The sequence below is a fragment of the Penicillium oxalicum genome, chromosome V, assembly GCF_001723175.1.
Source record: "Penicillium oxalicum strain HP7-1 chromosome V, whole genome shotgun sequence".
Taxonomy (NCBI): Eukaryota; Fungi; Ascomycota; class Eurotiomycetes; order Eurotiales; family Aspergillaceae; genus Penicillium; species Penicillium oxalicum.
The window spans coordinates 1,644,206-1,672,199 of NC_064654.1; the positions used below are offsets into that span (position 1 = coordinate 1,644,206).

At 51.3% G+C, this 27,994-nt stretch overlaps 10 protein-coding genes across 10 annotated transcripts; 5 read left to right on the plus strand and 5 right to left on the minus strand.

The window, feature by feature from the left end:
• Nucleotides 1–2,364: 2,364 nt before the first annotated feature.
• POX_e06613 (GTP-binding protein rhoA) lies at nt 2,365–3,378 on the plus strand (the record flags this gene model as incomplete). Its single annotated transcript, XM_050115430.1, has 5 exons — nt 2,365–2,432; nt 2,513–2,540; nt 2,711–2,908; nt 3,000–3,134; nt 3,217–3,378. The coding sequence occupies 5 exons, from the start codon at nt 2,365–2,367 to the stop codon at nt 3,376–3,378; spliced, it is 591 nt and encodes a 196-aa protein (XP_049967890.1).
• Nucleotides 3,379–4,525: 1,147 nt separating this feature from the next.
• On the minus strand, nt 4,526–7,197 carry POX_e06614 (uncharacterized protein; the record flags this gene model as incomplete). Its single annotated transcript, XM_050115431.1, has 5 exons — nt 4,526–5,380; nt 5,438–6,284; nt 6,341–6,714; nt 6,770–6,863; nt 6,923–7,197. The coding sequence occupies 5 exons, from the start codon at nt 7,195–7,197 to the stop codon at nt 4,526–4,528; spliced, it is 2,445 nt and encodes an 814-aa protein (XP_049967891.1).
• A 189-nt stretch (nt 7,198–7,386) lies between these two features.
• POX_e06615 (uncharacterized protein) lies at nt 7,387–8,774 on the plus strand (the record flags this gene model as incomplete). The annotated part of the gene is made up of 4 exons (XM_050115432.1): nt 7,387–7,596; nt 7,702–7,782; nt 7,848–7,975; nt 8,033–8,774. 4 exons carry the CDS (start codon nt 7,387–7,389, stop codon nt 8,772–8,774), a joined length of 1,161 nt encoding a protein of 386 aa, XP_049967892.1.
• Nucleotides 8,775–9,305: 531 nt separating this feature from the next.
• Nucleotides 9,306–10,178, minus strand: POX_e06616 (UDP-N-acetylglucosamine transferase subunit alg14; the record flags this gene model as incomplete). The annotated part of the gene is made up of 2 exons (XM_050115433.1): nt 9,306–10,037; nt 10,095–10,178. 2 exons carry the CDS (start codon nt 10,176–10,178, stop codon nt 9,306–9,308), a joined length of 816 nt encoding a protein of 271 aa, XP_049967893.1.
• Nucleotides 10,179–10,410: 232 nt separating this feature from the next.
• POX_e06617 (uncharacterized protein) lies at nt 10,411–13,209 on the plus strand (the record flags this gene model as incomplete). The annotated part of the gene is made up of 2 exons (XM_050115434.1): nt 10,411–10,635; nt 10,705–13,209. 2 exons carry the CDS (start codon nt 10,411–10,413, stop codon nt 13,207–13,209), a joined length of 2,730 nt encoding a protein of 909 aa, XP_049967894.1.
• A 568-nt stretch (nt 13,210–13,777) lies between these two features.
• Nucleotides 13,778–15,920, minus strand: POX_e06618 (Quinate permease; the record flags this gene model as incomplete). Its single annotated transcript, XM_050115435.1, has 7 exons — nt 13,778–13,926; nt 13,986–14,059; nt 14,150–14,624; nt 14,753–15,297; nt 15,380–15,604; nt 15,683–15,759; nt 15,825–15,920. 7 exons carry the CDS (start codon nt 15,918–15,920, stop codon nt 13,778–13,780), a joined length of 1,641 nt encoding a protein of 546 aa, XP_049967895.1.
• A 1,775-nt stretch (nt 15,921–17,695) lies between these two features.
• POX_e06619 (uncharacterized protein) lies at nt 17,696–18,851 on the plus strand (the record flags this gene model as incomplete). The annotated part of the gene is made up of 3 exons (XM_050115436.1): nt 17,696–17,731; nt 17,920–18,255; nt 18,393–18,851. The coding sequence occupies 3 exons, from the start codon at nt 17,696–17,698 to the stop codon at nt 18,849–18,851; spliced, it is 831 nt and encodes a 276-aa protein (XP_049967896.1).
• A 1,531-nt stretch (nt 18,852–20,382) lies between these two features.
• Nucleotides 20,383–21,823, minus strand: POX_e06620 (uncharacterized protein; the record flags this gene model as incomplete). Its single annotated transcript, XM_050115437.1, has 3 exons — nt 20,383–20,634; nt 20,698–20,805; nt 20,864–21,823. The coding sequence occupies 3 exons, from the start codon at nt 21,821–21,823 to the stop codon at nt 20,383–20,385; spliced, it is 1,320 nt and encodes a 439-aa protein (XP_049967897.1).
• Nucleotides 21,824–22,101: 278 nt separating this feature from the next.
• On the plus strand, nt 22,102–23,446 carry POX_e06621 (Chorismate synthase; the record flags this gene model as incomplete). The annotated part of the gene is made up of 4 exons (XM_050115438.1): nt 22,102–22,136; nt 22,199–22,560; nt 22,639–22,718; nt 22,790–23,446. 4 exons carry the CDS (start codon nt 22,102–22,104, stop codon nt 23,444–23,446), a joined length of 1,134 nt encoding a protein of 377 aa, XP_049967898.1.
• An 856-nt stretch (nt 23,447–24,302) lies between these two features.
• On the minus strand, nt 24,303–27,178 carry POX_e06622 (uncharacterized protein; the record flags this gene model as incomplete). The annotated part of the gene is made up of 2 exons (XM_050115439.1): nt 24,303–24,865; nt 24,931–27,178. The coding sequence occupies 2 exons, from the start codon at nt 27,176–27,178 to the stop codon at nt 24,303–24,305; spliced, it is 2,811 nt and encodes a 936-aa protein (XP_049967899.1).
• Between the last annotated feature and the right edge of the window lie 816 nt (nt 27,179–27,994).

Sequence of the window (27,994 nt, forward strand, 5' to 3'; positions counted from 1 at the left end):
ACTCTTCTTGATACTATTATCGCGCCTTGAAGACTGGCAGCCAATCTGCGAAGAAGTAAGCCACTTGGATATTTGTTCTGTTCGGCCTATAGAGATTTACAGAGAGATTCAATCGGTCACTACCGTCACCACTTGTAGCAGTCTCATGCGGCCGGAGACTCAAAAAATTGGCGTGTGGACCCACAGGGGCACTCCGAGGCCCCGATACTGCCTGAGATGCTGCCTGACGGCCTCAAGGCTTCAAAGTTAGTTAGTACTGTGGAATGTGGATAGCAACCTTGGCTCTGACCTGGAACGAGTGGGCATCAATACGTAAGTTGACGTTATTGATTTGCCCTGCAATTTCATAGTGCAGTACAAACGAGTAGTGACTCAGCGAATTCTAGTTTGAGATCACGGCTTGGGGTACCTCGTGATGAGGAATATCGATCGCTACTTAAGAGCATAAAAACCATGGGGCACTGAATTCAACTACTTACTCTTACTGTGATCGAGTAGTTACTCCTGAATTCGTCGTGATTCTCACGATCCACGGAAGACATCTTGCGGTTCAGGAAAGGAGGACGAGAGCTCCATTTACGGGATTTGAGACGTCACAGCCACTTCCAGTGGCTGTGTCAATTTAAACCGCCAATAGCAAAAGATGGATGTGGACCGGAGGCGCGCCGTCTGCGAGCGGGGCCTGTGATGGCTCAGGTCAGACAATCAGCTGGCTCAGCCACAGTTAGTACTGTAATTTTAATCGAGGCTTTGTAAATTACAGTAACACTGAATACACAGGTGAAGAGTGACTTGGAACTATCGCTAACCGGTCGCAGGCGCAAACAGTAGTGTAGTAGGAAAGTCCCCTTTGATAGAAACTTTTCGAATCATCCATCGCTCTAGTAATACTGTGACTTCTAACCGAAGTACTTTGGTCAAGTCATTTGCCAGCTGTAGCAGAAGCAATCAAAATGGAATGACCCTGGTGATGTGGGGGAAAAAAAGACAGAGTGACTGTTGTACAAACGTACAAGAACTTCCAGGCAGTATGCCCATGCGCTGTATACATATTGGTCAGTAGAACATCATATCATCTGATGCCTGCGTTGGCTTATTTTGAACAGTAGTAGGTGGCTTTGGACTTCCACCATTCAAGCTGTTGAGACTAGCCCTGAGGACTTCGGGACGGAAAGCCCAGGTCATCTGGCCTTTATTCCAGCAGTCTTGAATGTAGTAATATACTATTCTCTCTGCTATGTGAAGTGAAACAGGACCAATTGTGACGTGGCTCACTCAATCTGTACGTACATACCTCGCCTTGAAGTGCAGTCATGTGTATGTATAGTCCGCCCCAGACTTTAAACTGAGCGTGCGTGCTGCCCGTTTCGTAACCACCATCCATTATACATGCATGGGAGCCCATGATCAGGGCTCCTCCAGTCAATATGTACGGTATGTTGAAGAACGAGGCAACTGCGAATATATGTTACATAGGGCTATACAGCCAGTAACCATTTTACAGTACATTAGATGATGCATGGCGCGTGCAAGTGCGCATCGCCGTCAACAACCAACAACAATACGTCAGGTCAACAGTTGCCGATGGGCAAGAATCGCAATACCAAAACAAATAGTTCGATTGAGGTCGGGAGGCCGACCCGTGTCACCCTCACCACAACACATCCATTAGTAGGCGGCCACTGCAATCCATTGTATGACTGATAGTGTACTTCTTCCACGACTTTATCTATATGCTCAATAAAATATCTCCTGAGACAAGCAAGAATGCTCATGAATGTACAAAGAGTATTCTGCTGTGTCCCATCGGTGCTAGGACTGCCCGCCCATGCTCCACCAGTAATACTGTTCGCATTTTGCGCATCTTGTCTTAGGCCTCCGACATTGGAAAGTACCACCGATTACCACCAGATACCGCTCTTACTGCCACCGCCCAGACAGTTTGGCCTCCGTCTCTCCTCTACCTCCTTCAGGCCATCAGAGATTCTCTTTCATCTTCCATCAAAAGACTTTCAGCTTCCACTTCTCATACTTCTAGCTGTTGCATTCTTGCATTGGCTGGCTTTTTCTATCTTACTTGCCCGCTGACCTTACTCACGCCGCTGCGCCCCTTTACACCATAGTACGCCTGACCCTTTCTCCCTCACTCCCCTCTCTCACAGCCCCCCCAGCAACCTGAACTTGACCCTTTCTCCAAAACTCCTGATAAACCTGCTCGGCCGCCCCTACCTTTCCCCCGCCTCTGTTCAGTCCTTACTTGGCTTTTAACACCTCAAACTTTCGTTTCTGCCTATTCACATTATTATCATCGGACCCTGGAGCCGATCTCTGGTCCCTGCTAACATCTCCCTGCCCCGTGTTCAGATGGCCGAGATCCGTCGCAAGCTCGTCATCGTCGGCGATGGTGCCTGCGGTAAGACCTGTCTGCTCATGTAAGTACTCCCACATGGAGGCAACCGGACTTATACGAGCCCCTTAAATCCCTTGCTAACAAGCTTCTGATAATCTTCAGTGTCTTCTCCAAGGGCACATTCCCTGAGGTGAGCACTTCTCTTGGGCTCCGACATCCCCGGCCTAGAATCCCCGTCTCACATGCTCCTCTCGTTCACCTATCGTCCTCATTTCCGTGGGCCGGGCATACAATTCTCATTGAGCGGCTATCGTGCATGGTTGTATTTGCTTCCACCGGTGCTGACCGCTGTTGCGATAGGTCTACGTCCCCACCGTCTTCGAGAACTATGTCGCCGATGTCGAGGTCGATGGCAAGCACGTTGAGCTCGCTCTCTGGGATACAGCTGGCCAAGAAGATTATGACCGTCTCCGACCCCTGTCATACCCCGACTCTCACGTGATCCTTATCTGTTTCGCTGTCGACTCCCCCGATTCCCTCGATAACGTTCAGGAGAAGGTCCGTTTTGAACCATACCTTTGCTGTTTGAAAAGCGTTTTCCCGGAATCTTGCTTTCATATCGAGGCAACAAGCTCACTGATTGAAATAGTGGATTTCCGAGGTCCTCCACTTCTGCCAGGGTCTCCCTATCATTCTGGTCGGCTGTAAGAAGGATCTGCGCCACGACCCTAAGACCATTGAGGAGCTCCACAAGACCTCCCAGAGCCCCGTCACCGCTGAACAGGTATATATTCATCATAACTCCCATATTCCTTTTCATTCCTTTTTTGGTGCAATGTGTGTGAAGCTAAACCTTTTTTTTCCAGGGTGAGGAGGTCCGCAAGAAGATTGGTGCCTACAAGTACCTTGAGTGCTCTGCTCGCACCAATGAGGGTGTTCGCGAGGTCTTCGAGGCTGCCACTCGTGCCGCTCTCCTGAAGGTTGGCAAGACCAAGCAGAAGAAGGGAACCAAGTGCAGTATCCTGTAAACTACGTCAGCTGCTTTTGGTGCTCTAGGGCCTGAGTGAAGCAAACCAACTCAGAGCTTGAGATCCGGGATCATTTTGGATTGTCCTATCTTGCCCTTTCATTGAAGATGAAGAAAAAGAAATTCGGGGAACCGCATGACCGCTGCGAACCGCATGTGATAATTGTGAGCGGCGTCGACTCTTGATAAAAGAAGTCACGAAATCCTTTCTGTTGTGGTTTCCCTTTGTTTTTTTTTTTTCCTCTGACCACCCCATCAATTCCCATTCCTGCAGAACGTCGTGTCCTTAGTCGCAGACTTGTTGTGTTGCCTCGTTTTTCCCCCGCCTTTTGATTTACAGAATTTGTCCAGGGAGGCGTTGTCTTCATCATAACCCCGTGGGCCTTTTTCTCCTTTTCCCTCATCCCGCCATATCTGTGCCCACCCTACAGTCTATTTATTCTCTATTTTCTACTAGTCCGTTTCCGAGGATTCCAGATCGCAATGATATCGTGCCCAATCCGTTGCTTGTGGCAGTATAAATGTTTCACTCTGCCTCTGTCCGTATTCCTGGATTTCTACCATTTGTAGCCTTTGGAGAAGGCAAGGAGCAGCTCATCATGGCAGGCTTTACTGGCCCCGCATCTCAGAGCATCATAAGCGTTGAGAGATGTTTTGTGAGACTTTTTGACCAGATCTACTTCTGAGATACATAACATCTTGTCCACAGCCCAGTCTGACCTGAGAAAACTTTAATGCCTGTCACCTGTACACGCGTGTCTCTGTTGGAAATATCATACTTGAGTCACAAAATGAGCTATCTGGATTCGGCTTGAGATGTTCTTATAGCTCCATTGAATGAGGCAAGCAGCCTTGACAAATGAGCTTCAGAGTGCGACTATAGATAGAACAGGGAAAGAACGCGAGGAGATTGTAAAATATCCAGGGCAGCAGGGGCGACAAAATTGATTTTTGATGCATTCGTCTCTTGTTAATTTAGCACCAGCTACGTCTAAAAGGATATTGACGATGGAAGATGGAATTGATCATTCAAAATCGTCATTGATTCTACGAACCTGGGAGAGTACTAGGTAGTAGACAAAGAGGTGAGCAATGACAGCGAAAGACGACAACTAGCTGTACAGTCTCCCATGGCATGCGTGCCATCCTTACCGATTCAAAGACATGAGCCCCTCAACGTAGCGGCGAGCGTCCATGCCCAGACCCTCCGCCAACTTTGATGGCATACTCTCTTCCCTCGACGCTGTCAACTTGGACGATGAGACCCCCCCCAGGTCTCGGAAAAATCTGGCCCCACTGCTCATTCGAGCATGGGCGGGAGATAAGTTGTAATCGCTGGCTTTGCGAATGACAAATGCCTCGTGAGGCTCCGAGATGTCTCTTTGATCTGTCAGTCTAGAGCCTGGAGGACGACAGTCCTCAGCCACCTTTGAGAGTGCAATGGATGAAGACGTGGTTGAAAGTGCGGAAAGCTGGTCAGACGCATTCTTCTTGTGGGGAATACGCATCCAGACAATCCACCACCCGCGGTTGACTTTGTATGTGCGTTCTAATTCCTGAGACCTGGAGCGTGTCTCAATGTACGTGGAAAGGAGACGTTCATGGATCGACAGACTTTCTAGACGGGACAGTGATGGTGATGTCAATGCTCCGAAGGGTGACGCTGACGGAGATGGGGATAGGGATCCTGATGCTGAAGGGGTGTCTTGAGGGTTGGCTGGATCCCCAGGAACAGGAATATTGGGAACTGAGGATCTAATGGTGAGATTGGACGAGTCGTAAATGAAATCATAGATGGGGTTATCATATGTTGAGGAGTCATTGGTTGTATGGGCACCAGTCTCGGACCCAGCGAGACGCGAGGCGACCTTCGCAGGAGACGTCGACAAATTGAGAGATTTCTGAAGAGGGCCCAGTTGGTGGTGAATGCTGGAGTACAGTGACGACGATTTCAACCCGGGAGTGTCCGGATCGAAGAGAAAGGTGAACACAAATGGTTGGTGCTATAGATGTGTCAGTGATCTTCGGCACTTTAGATCAGAGCGTAGGAACGAACTCACCACGTATATCACCGCTTGAAGCTTCTTCAAAACTCCCCCGAGCGAATCTGCCAAGCGGATATGCACAGATCGATGGACGATTCGACTGCCAGACCCTTTCAAGTCCGTCACAGGCTCAGGGCTGCCCTCGTCCAAATCATCCAGACAGTCCAGATCATCGCGAGGCCCTAACAGAAAACGGCCCCAAGTCGTCGGCTTTATTTGATTATGAATCTGCTCGGATTGAGTCTCTGAGGCCTGCGGAGGATGGACATTGCCTTGTGGCTCATTTTCTCCGGTCTTGGAAAGGGCATTTTGATTGGGGGCTGACGAAGATATCTCAGACGGAGATTTGGCCGAGGGTACAGGGTTCGACCTGTTAGAGAAGCTCCATGCCGATCCGTATCCCAATGTGAGATATTTCATGACGGTATCTGTTGCAGATGTCTGTTCTGAATCCTTCTGATCGTTGTCGATTGGGGCGGTCCCAGCTCCATTTGGGTTATTTTCCTTTTGTGACTCCGGAATAGGCTGCGGTGCAGCCATGATGAGGGGACGCGGAATGCCAGGTGATTCTGTTCTTTCCGACGTTACGCGCTGATGGGAGGTTCGTGCTTTGCTTCTCCTCGGATGTCTGCGGCGCGGTGATGCCGGATCCCGCCGCACTCCAAATGCAGTGTCGCCATCACGGTAGATCCATTCCATCCAGTGAGAGATGCGGGCAAGCGAGCCTCGGTCTATAGCACCGATACCCGAGAAGATAACTCCGTCGGGGGGTCGGGGGGTGTTGCCCGAACCAAGCCAGGCGTCTTTGGAATTAGAAGGGACTGGCCGCGAATCATCGATCTGGCCAGGCGCATCACCAAATCTTGAGACCAACAAATCGACTAGTCCGTCCGTTCTTGTGACGAAATCCTCAAGGACTTCTCTTTCTCCACTGCCCCATTCTTTCTCTCTTCTCCGACTCCCATGCCTAGCTCGCCCCCGGCAGCAAGTTTGATACCATTATACATGTCAACAATTGGGTTTCCAGCAAGAAGCAGCTCCCAATTCCATGTGAACTTCTCCCAGAACCGTTCCAAGAATAGCTTGAAAGTCGGCTTTTCAACCCGCTCGTAAAGCTCCGCCATAGAGAAATCATGTAGTAATAGAAAAATGGAATGCGCCCGGCGAAGTTGCTGAATGAGGAACTGTGCAGGTCCCAGTTCTTTAGCCGAATACCGAAACGAAGAAGCCTCGCTATCGGAGCTAGGGGAGGGTTGGGATGACCTGAGAGGCAGCCGAGTGAGACGTATTGACTGCCGTAAAGTAAGTGACACTGAATCTCAGATCAGAGTGTCCAGCCATGCTTACAGCAACGATCCACCAGTCTTTCTCCAGCTCCAGAATTATGGTGCGTGTTTTGTCGGTTTCGATGCATTCTAGAGGTTTGCCCGAGGAGAAGTTACTGTATTAAGCAGAGCATGAGCGTTGGTCGTTGACAGCGAGGAAAGACATTTCTCATACTTGGCAAAGCTCACCATCCCCTGTGCCAGGCCTACCTGGCGCAGCATATCATTTTTATCATTCTCAAGTAAGTGACTATCGTGCCTTTCAACGTTCACATCGCGTAAGTATGAGGGTCGCTGGTCACTAGATCCCGAAGTGTAGAACACAATCTGTTCCTCCAATGTCTCGTCCGTAGTACCCAATGTAGGGTTGTATATAGCCAGGTAAGACAGATGCGCAGGGATTAGAGACCCTCCATCTGGTTCAGGCATCGCATCATGAGCGATCACCATGCTAACCTGTAGATCGTGAGCGGCCGAGGGGTAAATGTCGATTGCGACGCAAGCGTGCAGCTCGATGATGTCGACGTCACGTGTCTGTTCTTATCGATAAATGGGGTGGGCCTTTGCTATCGGATCGGCCAGCCGTGGATTGATCTCTTTCTTAGCGGATCCAGTAATAGCTTGACTGGCTGACCGAGAATGCTCATCGTTCACAGAAGCAAGAGCTTTGGGCTCTGCAGGTTGAATTCAAGTGCTATTCGATGGTGTAATAGCCGGCGATATGCAACTAGCACATTTGAGCCGCTCCGCATTCTTTTCTGCGGCTCGGATGACTTCAGTATTGCCTCCTTGAAAGCGCTCTACGATTACAAAGTGAAGTTTCCTTCACAAATATCTTCCATAGACGTTGTATGTCGACCGGGCAAGCGAGTGGGGAGGGGGCTGAAAAAAATACGTGAAAGTCAGTCATGTTGCAGCCACTCTCGAGAACAAGACCATCGAGGCTAATCACAGACGGGTACAGTGCCAATCAAGGAAGCTGCTTCTGCGCTTTCACTTCCAATTCACGAGATTGACACATTCAGAGGCTGGACGGTAAAATAGAAACTGAACTTGATACTCAGTCCGATATTTTGTTGCTGACTGAGGTACTCAAATAGCCCCCGGAGACTCCGTATGGCCCGATCAATCTGATTATCGCAGTGTCGTTCGGGCTGTTCGTTCCTCCTCGTATTCTGAATGCTGCCAAATATGGTGGCTTGAATGTTCATCCATCATTGCTTCCAGAGTAAGTACGCTGGCAATCGAGCGCATAGAAGTGGTCAAATTGACTCCTTGTCCGCAGTTTCCGTGGTCCAGCACCGTTACACCATACCCTTCTAGCTGGACGAACTAAGACCGGCGTGACGCTTCAAACCTTAGATCACAAAAGCTTCGATCACGGGAAAATTCTTGCACAAACTCCAGCGCCAGGGTTTGATATCCCTCACCCAGACACATGCACCGTGCCTGAGTTGACAAGTTTGGTCTCTGCCAAAGGCGCCCAGCTTCTGTCTGACGGCATTCAGCAAGGGCTATTTGTACCTCCACTGAAGGATGTCGGGGGGCTTTCCGAGAACGATCCCGAAAATCTCATTCATGCTGCCAAAATTCAGCCCGAAGATCGCCACATAGATTGGTCGGGCTGGACTTCGCTCGATTTTAATCGACGCAACCGTGTTCTTGGCAATTTGTGGAGCAAGGCATTAGTGGCGGGCAAACCAGCAGATGGAACCATGAAATTCAAGCAAAAGCGAGTTATACTCACTGATGTTGAGGAAGTCGAGCCTCCAGAGGGATCAGAGATCTTCGCCATCGTTCCTGGTCTGCCATTTACGAACGCCCCCTGCCCTGTGGAACCCAAAAAGAACAGGGCCCTTTACGTATTCACCAAAGATGGACAAGCTCTTCTTGTTAAGAGTTTGAAGGTGGAGGGGGAGCCGGTAGCAGAGGGTCTTCGCGCAGCAGTTAAGGCGCGCATGTTCGGGGATCGCTCTATATTGTCTGCAGGCTCCGAGTTCACCCCGTTCCGCAATCCTCTCGTATAGGACAGCTGGGAGAGACATGGGAATCTCCGCAAATCTGTCATGCAACACTTCATTTACATGTAATATACCGCAACTCACTTCAGAGCACAGGAAATAGATGGAATCTTGTAGAGGCTTTCACTCGGAACAGTAGATCACGGTGCCCAGATTACCAAGCCATGGACTGGTCTTGCCTTGATAGGCCCCATATCGACAAGAGCCCGATAAGTAGGATCCGTTTGGTAAGACTCATCCTCGTCGACTTGAGATGTTCATGAAACAGCAGTGATGATTGTATAACGTTGATCTTGAGTGATGCAATTGAGCAACAATACATTACTGGATCAAGAGATATTCTCCGGAGGCCAACTGGTGGGTCTGCGTCGCGATTTGAAGCTCCAGACACGAGGTGTGTGCTGAAAAAAGGCATTGCGTCCAAGGCTCATATCATCGAGAACAAGGAAGACCCCCAGGTATAGATAGAGATATTGCGTGAGTAATGAGTAAGGGGTTGATTGATAGCTAAGCACTATGGAGGCTCAGCCAGCCATTTCAAAGCACGACCCAGCCACAAAACACGGTGGGCTTCATTCCCCACCAAGCTCGCAGGCCAGCCAGAGGAGCCCATTGAACGAGAAACTGATCGGCAATCGGGAGCAGTATGCGGCCAGATACACTCAATCTTTCCACCCGAGCCCACGATTCAATGTAGATTGTTCGCAGTCTGGGGACTTGTGCGTCAGAACCTCGCTTCGCTACCCACCGCGAACAAAAGGTGTAGAATCGAATGCACTTTGCTGCAATAATCATGCAGACGGCTACTGCGGGGCCATTAGCAATGATGATGTCCGGGCGGTAGGACTCATACTGTGCTGGCAATTGCTTTTGCTCTGAATGGCGCCCACTAAGAACCAACAGGCAATTCCAGAAGCAATGCAGCGTTGAGAAAGGCGCGGTCAAGTAGGATTGATGTACACGTCTTGCACGCGGTATCGAGACGATAGAGTAGCCGTGATTCCTCTTCTCGATGCCATTCCGTTTGGCCATCGATGTCTCAAGATCCACTGCCTTCTGAGCGCTGAGAACATCGCCGGAGCTTACTACGTAGGTGCGGTATGTGTAGACAGAGATATCGAGAGACCTCTCAAGAATGGCCATCATTTCAGCGGTATGCCCACCGCTACCAAGAACAATGAGAAGGTGTACGGGGGTTCCCTTTCTGCGAACCTTGGGGAGCTTGGCCTTCTGCGATATCACCAAAGAGACAAGAATGGTCTTATATAGCTGACGATTAGTATTTGCATTATAGCAGGGCTTATTTCAGTTTGAGTTGAGTCTCACAGCAAGGAAAAAAAGACAAGTAGCAACTCCATAGCAGAATGCAGCCATGAAGAGAGCCCCGATGGCCTCCCAAGTAAGAGCCATGATATTACAGGCGTGAGGGGACTTCCATCCGGATGCACATCAATTCGGAGATGACTTCGGCCGCAGATATTTGGCCTGCTGGTAATTCGAGCAAGGACCGAAGATAAATGCCAGAGTAACGGGCCCTACTGATTTAACAAATTCATGTTGACCATGTTCTATTTGGGCAAAATTGAAGCCGTCGCGTTCGCGTTACACGTGCCCTTGGTGGTCTGTGCGGCCTGGGGAATTCATGCGTCTCACTTCGGGCCAAAGTTTGCGTCTCCCTTACAACAATAACAACAAGTTCGCATTCGCCACTTGTGTTCGAGGACTTCGGACCTTTGAACATGTCATGGCGCTTTTCTCAAAACGCCTGACATGCTTTTATTGCGGCCGGCGCGTTGCTCAGCCTGTCAATGGGCCTGTCCGTAAATTCCATTGTCAACACTGCGACGCCGACAACTACTTGGACCAGGTTCGTTCGATGAAGCAAAGAGTGCATCTCATGGACTGAAACTAATGGTGACTGTGTTGATGATCATAGAACGGAGATATAACGGATCCCCCGACGGAGGACACAAACTGCTTTAGCACAGGTACAGATACCTCGAATTCGGGTACAGGATCGGCCGAGTTTACAGGATCCAATACTTTCTGCTCGAAATGTATTCGCAATCAGCATTTGTTCAGATCGTCGCTTGCTGCATACTTTCCTCCTTCTGACGATCCCGCCGACGCTGAATACGAACGGGGCTATGCACAATTCAAAAAGGATCTCGAGGAAACGTATCCGCAGGTCTGCGACGTGTGTGGGCCTCGGGTACTGGAAGAAATTCGCAAAAAGGGCTACGAAGCCAAATCTGACCATCTCCGGCGCATGATTGATCGCAGTAGAGCCAGCAAGAACCTGCGCCAGGCCAGAAGCCGAAGTTGGCAAAGCTTGCTCGTGTACGCAGGCGCGCTGGGGTATTGGACAAGCATTTGCGGACAAGTCGCATGGGATGTGACAAACGTGCTCACCACGCGCGTCACAACGCAGGGTTCCAGCACCGACCCAGAAGTCCCTGCTCCATTGGTTTCCGGCTTCAAGGAAATGAAGCAGCTGGGCCGCTTCTCCAAGGCATCCTCTATCGATCTCGCTTCGACTGCTGGATTTGCTCTCCTTGTAGGACTGGTCTCAATATGGTGGAATCCCAAGCTGAGAATGAAAGTTGAAGGTCGCACTGGTAGATTTTCTGGGTTTGCAGAATACTATCAGCTGCAGCTCATCACTCTCGTGACGCGTTGCGTGTTCTGGGAAATTTTGAAGGACCCGTCCGCGAGCGCTCTGGGCGCACAGCTTCCTGCTGCTCTCCATTCCTTTATGATCATATTCACGCTACTTTCCGTTATGGTATCACGCCGAGTCGTGAAGTTCAATACCCGGCCTCTAGTCGACTGGTCTGATAACTCGTGGGAACGACCCTTGCAGGGAGGTGGAGCCCATTCAATAATGGAGACAAGCACGAGCCAAAGTTCCGCCACACCTAGGGCTTCCAGTGGATCAGGAAGCTCCCGATTTCCTGTTGAAAAGCTCGCTCCTGCCCATTCTCCCCCACGGGAACCCGCTGTATTCCCGACGCCTCCTCCGGAAGTGGATGAAATGGAGTGGACACCCTCTGCTGCCAAACCTGTGCTTCAGCCGAGCATGAATATCCGCCCACAAGAAAGAGTGTCTGCTGTGGATGGGCCATCTCCGTTTACAGGCAGCTTGCCTCCCGCTCCCAGGCCGCCGGCATGGAACCTTCGCGCACAGCCGTCGAGGAAGCACATTGATCAGGTCGTTCAGCCCAACCCATTTACCCGGGCGGATCCCAAGTCTCCTCGTCAGTGGCAGTCGAGATCTCAAGATCTTGAGCCAGTGTTTAGACCTCCATCGTTCTTCCCAACAAGTGACTTGAACACCTCCACGGGGCTTGAATATCTGTTCGAGCGTGCGTTTAATATGGACCGTGAAGCACCGGAAAAGGCCTGGGAGCAGCAGCCTACAAGTGGGAATCCTGCTCCCGCACGGACTAACGCCTGTATGTTCAATTACCTCCGGCTGGGGCTGATACTGGGTTCTTTCGTTGCTTGGATGTTCTCTCAGAACAACCTGCTGTCCATCACTGGGAATTACATCGAAGCCTGTGCTCTGGGAAATGCCAGTCTGATCGCTGGCTTCGCCCTTCTTGAGTCGGTGAAAACTCCACTGGCGCACTGGAATGGTATGGAGATTCTCGTCTACATTACAGAGCTTGCTGCAGCGGTTCACCTCGGCGCTCATTTACCTCGAGCTTCTTTTGAAAGGGAATACTTCGACAGATACGGGAAAACACTTCTCATGTTCATGGCATTGCAAGAAGCTATCGGCTTGCTGGCTTCTTACAGAAGATTACTCGCTTCTCAGAGCCAAGCAGTTTCACAGCCGCAGGATCCTGCGGCAGGCAATCTGCATCCAGCACACTCTGCATCTCCACAGCCATCTTCTCTACCGGCTCTCAATAACGCTCCGTGGTCTCCTGCCGGTTCTTCGTTTGAATATTCACCTGTCCCTCCCTCTGTTGCTGAAACCTCTGAGGCCCCAGGTCTTTCATTCTCATCGACGACTGGTAATGCGAGTTTTTCTTCGGCTTTGTCCTCCGCCTTGCCACCAACCCAACATTATCGAATTGCCCCCTCTCAGAGCTACAATAAATTTTCAACACCGACGCCACGGCAGAATCCGCACAGCTTCACAATGAGTGATTTGCAAGGAAATGATCCCGCTTCTGATTACGATCGAGATTCGGACACAGAAACTGTGGCTACCACTGCCACGACTCTGACCGATGCGACAACCCGAAACATCCGCTATGGTCGATTCTCCGAATCAGACTTTGGCTCCGCTTTCTCTCCCCGCAGAACTGAGCTTGGCCCGGGTATCAGTGGACTCAGCCTTGAGGATCGACCTGCATCTCGACGTGTAACGAGGAGCCAAACAAAGCAAGGGCTTGCGGGACGAAGATTCCTTGGCCGCACAATTCGGTGATCTGTTGCATCGCGGTGCTTCACCTTGACCATTTGCCCCGTCCGCAATAAGTCCCTGCGAATCTGGATATGATTTTTGATTTTTACTTTTGCATTTGTTTTTGGCCTTCTTGAAGGGGCAATCTGCTCGGTTCCATTGCATCCCTCTCAGAAGTTACTTCAGCCGAGTATTGTCGAGTGAGCGCCACACTCACTGCGGTGGTGGCTCTTTAGCCCCTCATTTATTTTGATTATTTTTTTTCTCTTTGACTCTTCTGCCTTGCATCCAAGCCCGAATTACGATGTATATGATCTAACGACTCAGAATATGTGAATACATGCAACTTAGATTGCAATCATCCAAATTGAAAAAAAATGTTCTTCGCGTATACTTTTTTAAGATGATACGGAATGGCTGCATTCAAGCTGCGTATATAATCTCCATGGCGCCGGTTGAATCATTCGATTGCTCTGCCCTCCCGCTTAAAAATCAGCTCATCTCTCACATATGCTGGAAGCGCAAAATCTCCGGAGACGCCGCCTCTTAACACGCATCGGAAATCCGATAGTTTGGGCTCAGCCTTGAAAATCTACGCGCGCGAGCTTTCTACGTGTTCGACACGGACGTCGGTAGATTTGCCGTCGTCGCCCACAACCACGCCTTGCTCGGTATCGTCCACCTTCTGCTGCGTCAGATCCGTGACACCAAACAGCTGATCCATTTTCTCGAGCGACAGGCCTTTAAGTGCTGGTTAGCGGTGCAAACGAAGAATCTTCCATATGCTAATCTCAACTTACCCTTTGTTTCCGGGATGAAGAACCAAACAAAGAAGAACATTGAGAAACAAAAGCATGCGAAGATGAGGTATGTTCTGAGTAAAGAGATTCAGTGCTCGGTCAGCACTCTGAAAGTAATTCCCAACGCCCCTTTGCATCTCTGACAATGTGCGATCAAAGCTTACCCATAACCGTTCGCACCCACTGTCGTCAACATGACTGGTACGGCGCGAGCCACCACGAAATTGAACAGCCATTGTGTCGCTGCACCAAAGGCCACGTTCAGTGATCGAAGTCTGGCACTCGGGATTTCAGAGACGTAGATCCAGCAGACAGGACCCCAACCAAATTGGAAGAATGCCGCGAAAAGGAAGATACAGACAAGAGCAAAGTAGCCAGCTGGTATCACGGGACTTCCTTGGACGGGGGGAGCGATGCGCACGTATAGACCAATGTAAAGCATCGCCAGACCTTGAGCTATGGATGTCCATAGAAGTGAACGGCGACGACCGAGTGAGTCGGCAACGAAAACGAGGAACACGCCACAGCTGACCATCTTGACGATTCCGTAAACGCCCGTGGCGAAGAGATTAGTTGCATTACCATCAATACCGAGCTGCAATATTTTGAAAAGAAGGACAAATATGTTAGAGAGCCAAGCTTGTTCAATAATTGGCGTGTAAAATCACCGCACATGGCTAGACGAGGATCGGCGCTCACATTTTTAACTGTATCTGCTTCAGAAAAAGGGACCACGCAAGTTCATCGATCAAAATGACGGTACTCACAGATCTGGGGGCTGTAATAATTGATTGCATTGGTACCCGTCATCTGCTGGCAGATCATCAAAAGCACAGATATGATGGCTCGCTTTCGGTTTCCTGGAATGAGCCACATCTCCTTCATGAGATCCCAGAAACCGGAGCCTGCAATGAGAAGTCGCTCTTGCTCCAATTGCTGCGCAATAGCCTGGAACTCTTCCTCCACATAGGGGTGATCTGGAGGCAGCGCTCGAACTTTGGATAGAGTCGCGCGTGCCTCTTCCCATCGGTCCTGCTTAGCCAGCCAGCGAGGTGACTCATTACACAACATCATTCCTCCAAAGAGAAGGACGGCAGGTAGACCCTGCATTGCCAGTGGGACGAGGTACATGGCTGAGCCCTCAAGATGCAGCAGACAGCCGTAGTTAATCCAGAAAGCCAGCATGATTCCCATGGTGATGAACAATTGGTACAGACCGGTGAGACCGCCGCGAATCGCCCGTGGCGCGTTCTCTGAAACGTATAGAGGGTTGATCATCGAGGCAGATCCAACCCCAAATCCAGTGATCAGACTGAAAAGAGCCGCGAGAGGTTATCAGCATGAGTCGCTCCAAAGGTGCAATCGACGGGCTGGCGCTGCGCGAAAATACATACCGGCCGATATACATAGCCTCCAGATGACCGCTCGCCAAGGCTTGCATGATGACTCCAAGGATCCCCAGCGTCGCCGCTCCGATGAGCGCGTAGCGTCTTCCATATCGATCCGCCGCGGGTGAAGCGAGTAGAGCTCCGAAGAAACAGCCAGCTTGCAGGGTGGACACGATATTGGCGGATAAGTTGGCTTGCGCGGTTTTGCTTAGGCCCGTCAAGCCGTACTCACTAAAGAAAAAGATCCATGAGCTTGAATCTCGATGGAGTCAAGTGCCAGTTTGTTTATTTTTGGAGATCCGCACTTACGCCATGAAGGGTGGCATTGTCAGGACTCCGCCGATGATACCAGAGTCCATGCCAAAAAGCATTCCACCAAAACATGCCTGTTTGTGCGTCAGCTTCGTTTCCACACGTTTATTATACCATAGAAAGGTCATGAGTGACAAACCGAACACGCCAGCGCGTAGACCCTCCATCCATAGATCTCCTTGGGATCGGTCCTCATCGCCTCATTGTGGACGATCTTCTGAAGGAACCACGACATGTTGACCGTTTATTGTTTGAAGCGGCAACTAGAAGACGACGGGAACATAGCCAAATAGAGTCTGATCAACTGTAGAAAAAGCCGGGGGCCGTTTTGATCTTTAAAACAACTTCTTATGATTTCAATTGCCGTCGGTTGCTGCCCTGGACGCACAAAACTCGATTGCGGCGTTCCCGTTCGAGCATGTCAGCTGCACCTGATGTGTTCTTGGCTCAGTTGTTGGCCTGTGAAAAGCCATTCAAGTTTGTAGCCAAGCCCAATCGTTGAAGGGGCCAGTGTTCACGGTGATACAAAAGTCTCAAATGCACCAAGGTTAAAGTCGCGGGCAGAACGCCATCATCTCACGGCATCGAGACTGACAACGAACACTGGTGGAAAATTTCGTGGGGGGGAAGAGGAGGCTTGGCTAACTCTGTAGTTTGTCCATCCAGCAGGCGTAGGAATCAAGGTGCTGCAGCCTCTCACGCGGGGGCTCTGGGCCTGGTCAGGCGAAGGTGAGCACTACGGCGTGCCGTGTGCTGATCCCGGCTCAATAGCATCGTGAAGCAGTCGCCGGGATACTTCACATCCAACCACCCAGGTCACCAGGTTTGGTAGAAGTGGGTCTGTGGCATCAGATCAGCATTTGACAGCACAAATCAACCGAGGGAAAAGTCGAAGGGTCATCAAGCCGGGATGGAGCCCGGGGGGAGCGAGAGAGGGCTCGGCTGATTGTGAATGATCATCGTCCAAATGCGGGGGAAAATCGAGACCCGTTCGACATCCCCGCGAGGAAACTCTTGGCACCGGGGGAGCTTGGCTCGAGGTATGAAACAAAGAATTGATGATGACGTTCGAGGCAGTGTGGTAGACGGACCAGCGGTCCGGCGTGGTGTTGAGGTGCTCAGCGCGGAGATGGAGGAGCTTGAAGGATTGAAGGGAGGGCGTCGTTGGCAATCACGGGTTCGTTTTTACCCCCACAGACATCAACCTCTACGCAGGAGAAGCCTTGATCGAAATCCACTCGCCGAACAGGACCGGAGAGGCAAGTCATGAACCGTATTGATTTTGAAAAAGTGTGCTCTATGCTGAGAGATCATACCAAATCATCTCAGCAAATCTGATTGAGATACAGTTGCCTACTATACATGAGAATGTTCTTTGTATCCACATTCAAGATGACCTATGATCTTATAGTATCTTGATAGGAGACATGATTACAAACTAAAAACGCTGCGCAGGTTCCACACTTCGCAGTGTATCCCTGTGCGGGACTCGCGTGGACATGGAGGATCATCTTCTCGTCTGATGTCTGACCGAGACAGGGTGAACATCGTGCTCCAGTAGAAGGTATTCATCTTCACTTAACCCAGAGTCAGCATCAGGCAATTACATGGGCCTATTCTGCCTAACATCGTCCGTGTCGGATGGGAACATGATTCCATGTCCTCGCGAGTCACGAAAGCACCAATCACGGTCCCGAAGTCGACCAACAGCTGACAACTCACTCTGAGCTCTGAGTCAACGACGAAGTGATTCACGGGATGACTCTAATCAGATTACTAATGTTATCATGTTATCATTTTACCGTCCTTACTACCTCCTAAGTTCCCATATTGATCCATAATAGATCAATGGACCAAGACCTTCGAAGACTTCTCTATATAGAACTGTTTATAATCTATTTCACTCTCGATGGGTTTCCTCGTTCTCCTCTGGTAGAATGAATTAACCCTAACTTCATCCTCATACTTCCGCCATCAATACCAATATCGTAACAACTCAAGGACACAAGCATGGCCACCACTATCCAAAAAGTTGCCATCTTCGGAGTATGTTCAATATTTCCGATCTCTCCTCATCCGTGATTTTTCTCTCCTCCATAAGAACAAACCAAAACCCCCCTGCTCTTTCCCTCAAAAACTGACCCCTGATACGGGCATCGGGCAACTTTGGCACTCCTATCACCGCCGCCCTCCAACGTGCTGGCTTCAACATCACCATCATCACTCGAACCGAGTCCACCTCGACTTTCCCCGCCGGTCTACCCATCATCCGCGCGAACTATACCCTCGACAACTTAACCACCGCCCTCACCGGCCAGGATGCCGCTATCTGCGTGGTCGGCCCCGGCGGTATCGGAGCCCAGGCCACTATGATCGAGGCCGCCGAAGCCGCCGGCGTTAAACGATTTATCGTGAACGACTTTGGCTGGGGTCCCGAATACCACAGCTTACCGGAATTCAGCGCTATTCATGCGCATCGTCGCACTAGCTGGAACCTGGCAAAGGCCAAGGCCGAGGCGAATCCCACATTTACGTTCACCGGTATCACTACGGGGAATCCAATTGATTGGGTAAGACTTGGCTATTTCTTCTCCCCCTATTTTCTTTCAGGTCTTTCTTACTTGTGTATATTAAGTGGGGAAGGGTGTAATATTCTATTGTGCTAACTCGTAGTGGTACTTTTTTGTCTCTCTCTTTTCCGGTATAGGCTATGAAACGATTCCCTCTAATGGGCTTCGATATTGCCCAGTATTCAGCAACCATCTACGACTCGGGTACGGAGAAATTCACCGCTACCACCCTCGTAGGTATCGGGCAGTCGGTCGTCGGCGTCTTGCAGCACCCGGACGAGACGGCGAACCGATTCGTCAAAGTCCTGTCGATCATCACGACGCAAAACGAGCTACTAGAGGCTTTCCAGCGTGTCACGGGCCGAGAGTGGCCGGTGCAGCGCGCCTCGTCGCGCACTGTGCTCGAGAGCGGACAGCGGAAGTTTCAGGAGGGTATAGGGAGCTGGAGGTTGGAATTGGCGGTCGCGCAGATGTACGATGAAGGACAGGCGCGATGTGTCGTGGCTCCTTCATGGGAGGGGTCGGATTCTCCATTGTTGGGGGTACAGAATGAAAGTGCAGATGAGGTGGTGAGCAAGGTTTTGCAGATGCGATGATTTTGTCGAGTGTAGTGTTCAATCCCGTCTACGCCTGGGAACGAGCCCTTGATTCGTGACAATGTGATGAAGTCTCTTTCTTTTTCTGTCTTTCAGTCTCTCTTCTTTTCTGCGTACTGCCAGTCTACGCTTAGTATGTCGAGGGGATTTGAAACAGGCAATAGGCCTCGTCGACGAGGTCAACTGCAAAGTACAACACGTCTGGGATATTTGGCGATAGCGTAGCAAAAGCTTTTGCTCCAGGCGTAGCTCGCGACGTAGGCAAAGAGAGTGTAAGGAGAAAAATTGGGCAGTTTGACGTCTTTGGCAAAAAAAACCGTGGCTGTCAACCATAGTCGCTGATTTGCAGAGAATAGGAGCGGCGATCATGACTTTCGGCGCTCTTTTCTTGAGTTGTCTGTAAAATCAACGCTTACATTAGATAATTGATCAGATAACTATCTTCACCCACCATACTCTGGGACAATTTTGAGGCAGACAACACAGGAACCAAGTGAATGCACATCGTGATTGGGGGGGGGGGGGGGGGGGGGGAGGTTTTCAGCCGATCAGATCAGAGCGCCACAGTCTCTTTCCTTGCAGCTTTCGCCCCTGTTGATGTGTGGATTGGGGGCCAAATTGGTACACCCGCGATTCTCGCGGTCTCCGGTCGGCGGGGAAAGGGGAGAAGGTCATTCAGGGCGCCGGCTTCGCTGACTGTCGTCGGAGATCCGAATGAGAAGCAGTGTTGCCATGGGCGGATGTGGCCATGCTTTCCTGACTAGACTGACAGGCTGCCTTTGGCCGTGCTATCAGAAATATAGTGGATTTTAAATACAAACTAGTCGCGTTGCCGTACACAAAACACAGTCTCGACGTTGCTCATGCAGGCAAGGTAAGCAGGACAGATGGCACGGTTTTTACTGTCACTCTTGATTTGCAGTGAGCAAGCACAGAGTGGCCATTAGTAGGTGACCTTCCGATCGCGAACGGACTCCCAAAGAAACACGAGCTCGAGCGACCTCACGGTATAATGACAAGAACGGCCAAGGAACAGCAGTCACTGCTGAAGAAGATGAGAACCGCCCACGAGACCAAACGTGTTCCACTCGAAATACCTGGTCTGCATCGACACCAACCCCCAGGACCAAGTCAGTTGTGATAGCGCCTCGAGCGTGACCGTCTCTCCATCTTTGAACGGCCAAGCTTCCAAGACCTACGGCGCACAATCGAATGGAAAATTGAATATCCACCAATTGCCATGAAAGACTACAGGTGCATTCAACCGGCGTTGGGGAAATCCTCACCTCTGGTAATCGACGGGGATTCAACGTCGTCGACGTCAAGGCCTGTCGAGAAAATCCAGCTTTCATGGGCTATCGCTGCCGTGCAGACGAGGTCTCGGCGAGAGTTTTCTTGCGTGTAAAGGCACGTGTGTCATTCAGGCTTTTTTCTGGAACTTGTTGGAGAGACTCGGGCCTCGATCAATGAGATTATAGTACATAAGTTTGGACCTGCTTGGGGCCCAGGAGCACGGGGATGTGATCCTGTATCACTGGCCTCCTAGCAGGTCGCCCAGATATTCTGCCAACTCCTGGAGGAAGGCATCCTCGACACCTTCAGAGTCTGACAAGCCTTGCCGAAGCATCTCGGTCCAGCGCTCGGAGGTGATCTCGTGCAACTTTTGACCGTGCAATATATCTTGCATTCGGCTTGCCTGGTCGGACGCGATTGCGCTGTCTTCGGAGAGGGAGAGATTACTCTCAATAATGGCGCCGTGTTTGAGACGCAGGAAGACTCGGGTCTATTTAGGGTCAGCCATGTAACTCACATTGAGCCGAGGAGCCATGAGAGGTTGTAAACGTACCGAGGGAGGAAGCGTCGCAGGAAGAGGTGGACGCTCACGCGTGTCGTCTTCCGTAGGATGCGTGGAAAAGGTGAACTGAGGGGTTTGGGTGTACTTCCATTCCAGCGACTAGAACTCGATTAGCGGGAGCTTCACACAAAGGCCGCCTGTGACAACATCAACGCACCCGCAGCTCTGCAATTCCTTTCCCAATTTCTGGTTCTTGCTCGCCTTGAGCATCGCTGACAGTCCCCATCACCCAGCGATCGCCGGCAAACAGATCGGGTTCTCCAGCAAGTGCACGTCGTGCTCGACGGACAACATCGGTATGCACTCCGTACAATGAGGCGAATTCTTCAACAATATTGTCCATCACCGCTTGCATGGAAAAATACGAATCTGCCAGTGCACTGGAGACATTGCCGACAGGCGACCGAACGCTGTCGACACCTCTTGCTTGGATGTACCCTCGAGCCGGGGATCGAAGAAATCGACCCAAATCGTTGATGTTGGGCGAATCTAGGAGGCAAGTACCGTGGTGTAGTGCTCGATGGCGAGTTAACTTGAAGGCCGAGCCGGATACTTTTCGGAAGTTTGGCTCATTGCTCGCTGACTCGGTCACGGGGGACTTCATCACAATGTCGTGTCGTTCATTGACACTGGTGTTGACCGCTCCAATGCGGTGCAGTGCTCGAACGACCATCTCCGCATGCTTATCGCGGGTGAATGTGGTTCTCGGCGAGATCACACTATAATTAAGATTGCCTTCGTCGTGGAAAACCGCGCCGCCTCCTGATCTTCGCCGAACATAAACCGCGCCATTGCTACGCCCAGCATTGGGTTGACGATCATTATACAGGACACGTAGATCCGTCTCCAGCCATGGGTTTTGATTACGACCGATCACCACGCATGGACGGTTGATGTAAAGAAAGAGAATACTCGAGTCAACCGGCGCGTTCTCCAGCAAAAAGTGCTCGATGGAGAGGTTGACGTAAGGATCGGTCGAGAGCGATTGATACACCTGGTGTTGAGATGACGGTCGACGCACGAGCTCCGAAAAGCGCTCGAGCGAGTACGAGGAATTATGGCGGATCTGCCTGACACTTCCGTGCAGCGACCAGGCAAGACATGGTCGGACAAGCATTTGGAAACGCGCGGAGGGAGTCTGACATGGCTGAAGAATGATGGAAAAGCCCGCGGGGCCGATGGTCGGTGACGCTAGTCCGGGAGAGGAAAGTATCGATGAGTCGATTTTCAACTGCGACGGAGTCCGTTTCTTTTTCTGCGGGGCTTACGGAATCTCTGTTGTGGCTATTCTTTCATATTCTGCTCAGGTTCAATTCATATCACATCCATCTTGCCTTTCCCAGTAGTTTCCTCATCCTCCCCAAAAGAAAACACCTCTTCCCAGAAACCGCCATCATGTCGACGTGGGGTGAGCATTTCCGTGTGACGACGTAGGGTGCCCTCCAAACATCCCTTCCGTCCAAAGTCGCTTGATTGACCATCTTTTTCTCAGCTATGGCGAGTCACACTGCCGATCGGTCGGCTGTATCGTTGACGGTGTGCCTCCCGGCATGGAGCTCACGGAGGCGGACATCCAGCCTCAAATGACTCGTCGTCGCCCTGGACAGAGCGCCCTCACCACCCCGCGCGATGAGAAGGACCGGGTCGAGATCCAGTCAGGTACCGAGTTCGGCGTCACACTAGGCACGCCCATTGCCATGATTGTTCGCAATGAGGACCAGCGCCCCAAGGATTACGGCGGTAGCACGATGGATCTCTACCCCCGGCCCAGCCACGCTGATTTCACCTACTTGGAGAAGTACGGTGTGAAGGCCAGCAGTGGTGGTGGCCGCAGCAGTGCCCGTGAGACTATCGGTACGTCAGACCATACCTGGGGATGATGGTGGGAGAAGCCTCGAAATTCGCACTCGAGCTAACATTTGTCACCTCCAGGCCGTGTCGCCGCTGGCGCTATCGCTGAGAAGTACCTGAAGCTGTCACATAATGTCGACATTGTCTCCTTCGTCTCCTCCGTGGGCAACGAGCACCTCTTCCCTCCTACCCTGAAATCCCACCGCTTCTAACCAACCCTGAATACCTCAAGCTTTTGGAGACTATCGACCGCCAAACGGTGGATCAGTTCATCCCCGTCCGCTGCCCCGACTCCGGCGCGTCTGAGCGCATGACCAAGGTGATTGAGAAGTATCGTGATGCCCACGACAGCATCGGAGGAACTGTCACCTGTGTGATCCGCAATGTTCCCGTGGGTCTGGGCGAGCCCTGCTTCGACAAGCTCGAGGCTAAGCTTGCGCACGCCATGCTGAGCATTCCCGCCACCAAGGGCTTCGAGATCGGCTCCGGCTTCGGTGGTTGCGAGGTGCCCGGTTCCATCCACAACGATCCCTTCGTCGTCTCTGAGGATGGTCGTCTCAAGACCAAGACCAACAACTCCGGCGGTATTCAGGGTGGTATCTCCAACGGAGCCTCCATCTACTTCCGTGTGGCCTTCAAGCCTCCCGCGACTATCGGTCAGGCCCAGAGCACCGCCACCTACGCCTTGCAGGATGGTACTCTGGAAGCTAAGGGTCGTCATGATCCATGCGTTGTGCCTCGCGCTGTGCCCATCGTTGAGGCTATGTCTGCACTGGTCGTCATGGACGCTCTGATGGTGCAGTATGCCCGAGAGAGTGCGAGAAGCATGCTGCCTACGCTGAACACCACTCTGGCTACCAAGCCCACAACTGCTCCTAAAGAGACTTGAAGTTATCTATTGAATTAGAGAGATTATCCTTCATCTCAAAGTTATTTGTTTCAAAGCAGCAAGGTCCAGTGAACAAAAAAAATAATTGACCCCGGAAAATCCCCCTCGCATACAAGACCATTTTCCCAGCTCATAGCTGTCATGATACCAAATTTCTTTATCTCACATGGTTACTGAGCTAGCCCTCTTGTATTTTCACTTGTCTTGATGTCTCGTGTTGGCCAGCGTGGGCTAGACACATAATCTTTGAATGAACTGCATGAGCTATGATTAGAAAAGTCGCGCCGTGTCCGCACATTACTTAGACATGATGACGTATGGCAGTTGTAAGTAGAGACGGTGTCTCGAAAAATCCTGGAAGTTCATGCAAGTATCTATTTGAGGGGCGTTTTAGGGAACATCTTAGCTTATGAGTTCATTGGTCAAATATCAATTGCCTTAAGACTACATACACCCTGGCCGTTGGCACTCAAACTTCAGGAACAATACATGTAAGAACATTCAGATCCCCACTAGGCCAGCCAACCAGTATAAGAGGAAGATAAAGATTCAAAAGCTTCATATCCAACGAAACCAAATTATTGGATTTAAAAAAGACAGGCGACTGAAAAGAAAAATCGCTTCAAAAGATCACCAGGCAAGCATCAATTCAGTGATCGTCAAAGACATAAGGGCATCAATCAAGACTTTGTGCGACTTTCGTCATGTCGAAAATAAACAATTCAAGGAGTCATCCCAAGGCTGCTTGTAGGAAGAAGAAGAGGAGGAGGAGGAGGAGGAGGAGAGACCAGGAATCAAAGAGTGCTGAGCTGAGCAAGTCAACGAGCTGGCAGTCATCTAGGAACCTCCATTGAATTTAACGGCTGACCCGACGATTCCCCATCGAATCGCTCACACGCCGGAAGCCACCGCTGGTAGAGCGTTCGGAGATATTATCCATATCACGAGCGGAAGCGTTGACGACGCGGAGCTTTTCACGGGGTACAGTATAAGTCATCTGCACACTACGACCCTCCGCGGCGCCCTCGACGTCCCAGTCATCTTCAAGGTCGTCACATGTCTCATCATCACCAAGGTAGCCCGGTGCTCCGATGAACAAATCATCGCGTGTGCCACGAGGCATACCAAACGGACCTTCCGAAAGGCGCTTCTTCGCGTTCCAGTCTCTTGCACCTTGCTTGCGGCGGAAAAGCTCGGCTGAAGCACTGACAGTACGGCGAGGTGTATTGGTCCCGCTTGCCACAGTTGCCGGACCCAAGCTTTGGAGTGCACTCCGGCGATCTATGCCGATGCTCGGGAAGCCGTGTCGTCTTCCTCGTCGCGCTGGGAGGTTGAGCCACCGCGACGGGTCAGTGTTAGCGCGCGACGGACAGTGTTCATCATCCAGTCCGATGCCTTGGGCTTCATCCCAGGCGGTAACTTGGAAGGCGAGGTGCTCCTTGGGGTGATCGAGCTGGCGGGATCATTGCTATTGTGAAGCAGACCCTCAATCTCGGCTTGTTGATGGGAGAAATTCGTCTGTGCAGTGGAGTAGGAATCTGTCGATGATTTTTCCGAAGGGGCTGGAGGACCATCTTCATCGCTCTGGGGCGCCGCCGTGATGAGGTGTTCGGTACCATGACTGCTAAGGCGAGAGGTTGCTCCGACTAAAACAGCCCTGGCTTGAGAAACTTGTCCCATCGGCTTAGCCGTGGCCGAGCAGAATGAAAAGGCTGACGAATCAGACAAGTTTGTGGAGGTCCTTTCGCTCTTACTCGCCGGCGAAGCCCGTCCATCTGATGCAGAATTAGGCTCTTTCCGGCGACTGTAAAATGGGCCGAGGCCCACCCCGAAGATTGTTGGCCGTGGGGTTGAGAAAGGGTCATCTGTAAAGGGATCTTCGGACTCCTTCGTCACCGCGTCTGGCTCATCGGGAATGGTTGACATAAGTCGTTCTCGAGACAAAGCCTCGTCCTCGTCACGCTCATCGATTGGATGGATTTCACTTATTTCACTGCGGCGATAGTCGGCAAAGCTCAATGGTCGATACGCCCGTGGCTGGCTCACAGGGGACGTGGGCTTGGTAGGGCTGAGTGGTTCAGAAAGCAGGCCTGTCCTCTCAGCAACCCCATCCCGAGGCTCGTTCCAGGACGAAGGCCGAGAGGCACTTCCCCGGGCCGCTGTCCAAGAAGGGTGCGAAGAGGGCACCAGGGTTTGCTTCTCGCTCATTTGCGAGCTTCTGATACTGCTCGACTGATGGCGCTCGTCTCCAGTCCAGAAATGCGCACGTTCGGCGCCTATCGCCAGATCACGAAGTTGCGAATTGCGCTTGTTCCGCGTGGCCCGCTTTCGAAGGTATCCATAAGCACAAATGAAAATCACTATGACTATGGGAAGACCAAGACCTATCCCAAGGCCAAGGCCTAACTTTTGACTCGAAGATAAGGAGTGGTGAGCAGGAGCCGCTGGGGGAGATGTGATGGCGTGAGGATTAGAGTAAGAAGTCATCCACCTGCTTGAGGTGGTGTTAAACAGGTAGACTTGGGAGTTGCGCTCGACTAAGGGTGCTGCTCGCTTGGCAGATGAGCCTTTGGGAATAGTGTAGCCTCCGGTGATCATCAAGATATCTCCTGGCAGCATCGCCACAGAATGACCAAAGAGTCCGGTACCCTCGATCATCCCCGTTCCTGATTGAGGAGGTTCGGTCCATGACCATGGGCCAGTGCCACCATACTCTTCGCCGATATTCAAAATCACAAGTTGAGGGTTCGCAGGGGTTGACGTATCTCCCACCCAGCCACCGACAACAAAGACTTTTGTTCCATCTCCTGACAGCACAGCTGCGTGACCAGATCGGGGTTCCACCATCGATACGTCTCTGATCGCCAGCTCGGTTCTCAAGGAAGGTTCAGAATTCACCGTAACAAAGGTCCAACTGTTCTGGGGAACGGAGAAGATTGCCAGCTGAGACATGTTGAGAAACGCCTGTTGAGTGTGGCCACCAATGAGCAGAAAATCTTGCTGGGTCTGAGTCTGAGACTTGGTTGCTGGAAGTGCGACAGCAGCCATCCCAGCCTCGGGAACGGGGGGCGCGCGATCTCCAGTGATCACGGCCGAGTACTGGGGGGTTTTTCGAGATTCTCCATCGATCATCACCATCGACTGCGAGTAGTTTGCTGCCGAGATCCACGTATCAGCTGTAGTATTGGCAAAGGGACACATGCCTCCGAATGAGTAGAATGTAGGCACAGGAGACCGGCTGGAGGAGAACGAGAAGCCAGCAGCCAAATAATTTGGCCTGGCCAGACCCTCTGTAGTGTCCACCTCATACTGTATCCAGGACCCATTGCCAATCGTGCTGTTACTATCCGGGGTAAATTGCCAAAGATAATCAGCCGTCGCCGCCCCTTTGCGACAGTCTCCCTCAAAGACCGAGATCACGCCATAAGTATCGATGACCGGAGTGAAACTTGCATTTTGTCTCGTCCCTGAGAATGGAACCCTGGAGAGCAAAGTGTGAAACTCTGGGGCTTGAGGATCCAGACTCTGAGAGATGTTCAGAGACAGGAACTCAATTTCGTTGTCGTGGGAGCTGCTGGGCTGCAATATGTAGACAAGTGCATTGTCACGAGATGGAGAGAGGAAGGCTGAAGATGGGTTGTAGGGAAGAGCAGCGGCGGCCTCGTTGAGAAAAGTGCACAAGAGCAATGCGTGCAAAAGCGGGCTGCGCTGGCAGCGTCGACGAAGCTCCATCGCGCGTTTGCGAGAGTAGGCTGAGACACCAAGTCAAGGATCACAATGCATTCCAGGATCGGCGAGCATGGTGCCACGCGGTTGACAGTGAACCGAGGACACGTTCTGCGGTTTGCTGATAAGATTTGATGTGTTCAATCTGGCAACAGGTGACTGGTTCTTCCCGAAGACCGAACTTGCTTCTACCGTGAGACTTCTACGTCGCGGTGGGATTAGGAAATAAAGAGAGTGTGGGCGGTGGTCACTCGACTGAGAACGTTCCGACAACTACATGCGACACGCGGCTCTAGAGTCTCTTGTCCCTCGAGGCACCCGCCCGTACTCTCTCCCTCTCTCACTTCTCCACCTTTATTCTCGTACCGAGTCCACACAACACACGCCTTTTGGTTAGTGGATAAACAGACTTTCTCGATACTTTCGTCTCGACTTCGTAGTCATCGATGCAGATCCGGCCAGGCTCAGGCCGAGGTGGATCTCAATCAATATATGCGGGCAATTTGACCAATGAACAGGCTGCACAGTGTGATGGGCCATGCCTACGTTGCCCCTCAGCAAACATTAATAAAGTGCACGGCGGCGGGGATGGTAAACATTCCATCGGCCGGATGCTCACATGTCTGTTACTGGGGCAACGGCCCACACTGGAGGCCGTGTGGACCACGAGGATCATTAACGGACCGCGATCACTCGATGGGGCAACGATTCTCTTGAATGTGATCATATTGGCTGATGGTTAACATGAGCATATTTATCATGTGGGAGTCTCAATAATGAGCTCTTTAATGTCATTTCGGGGGGAGGGGGGGTTCATCGCTG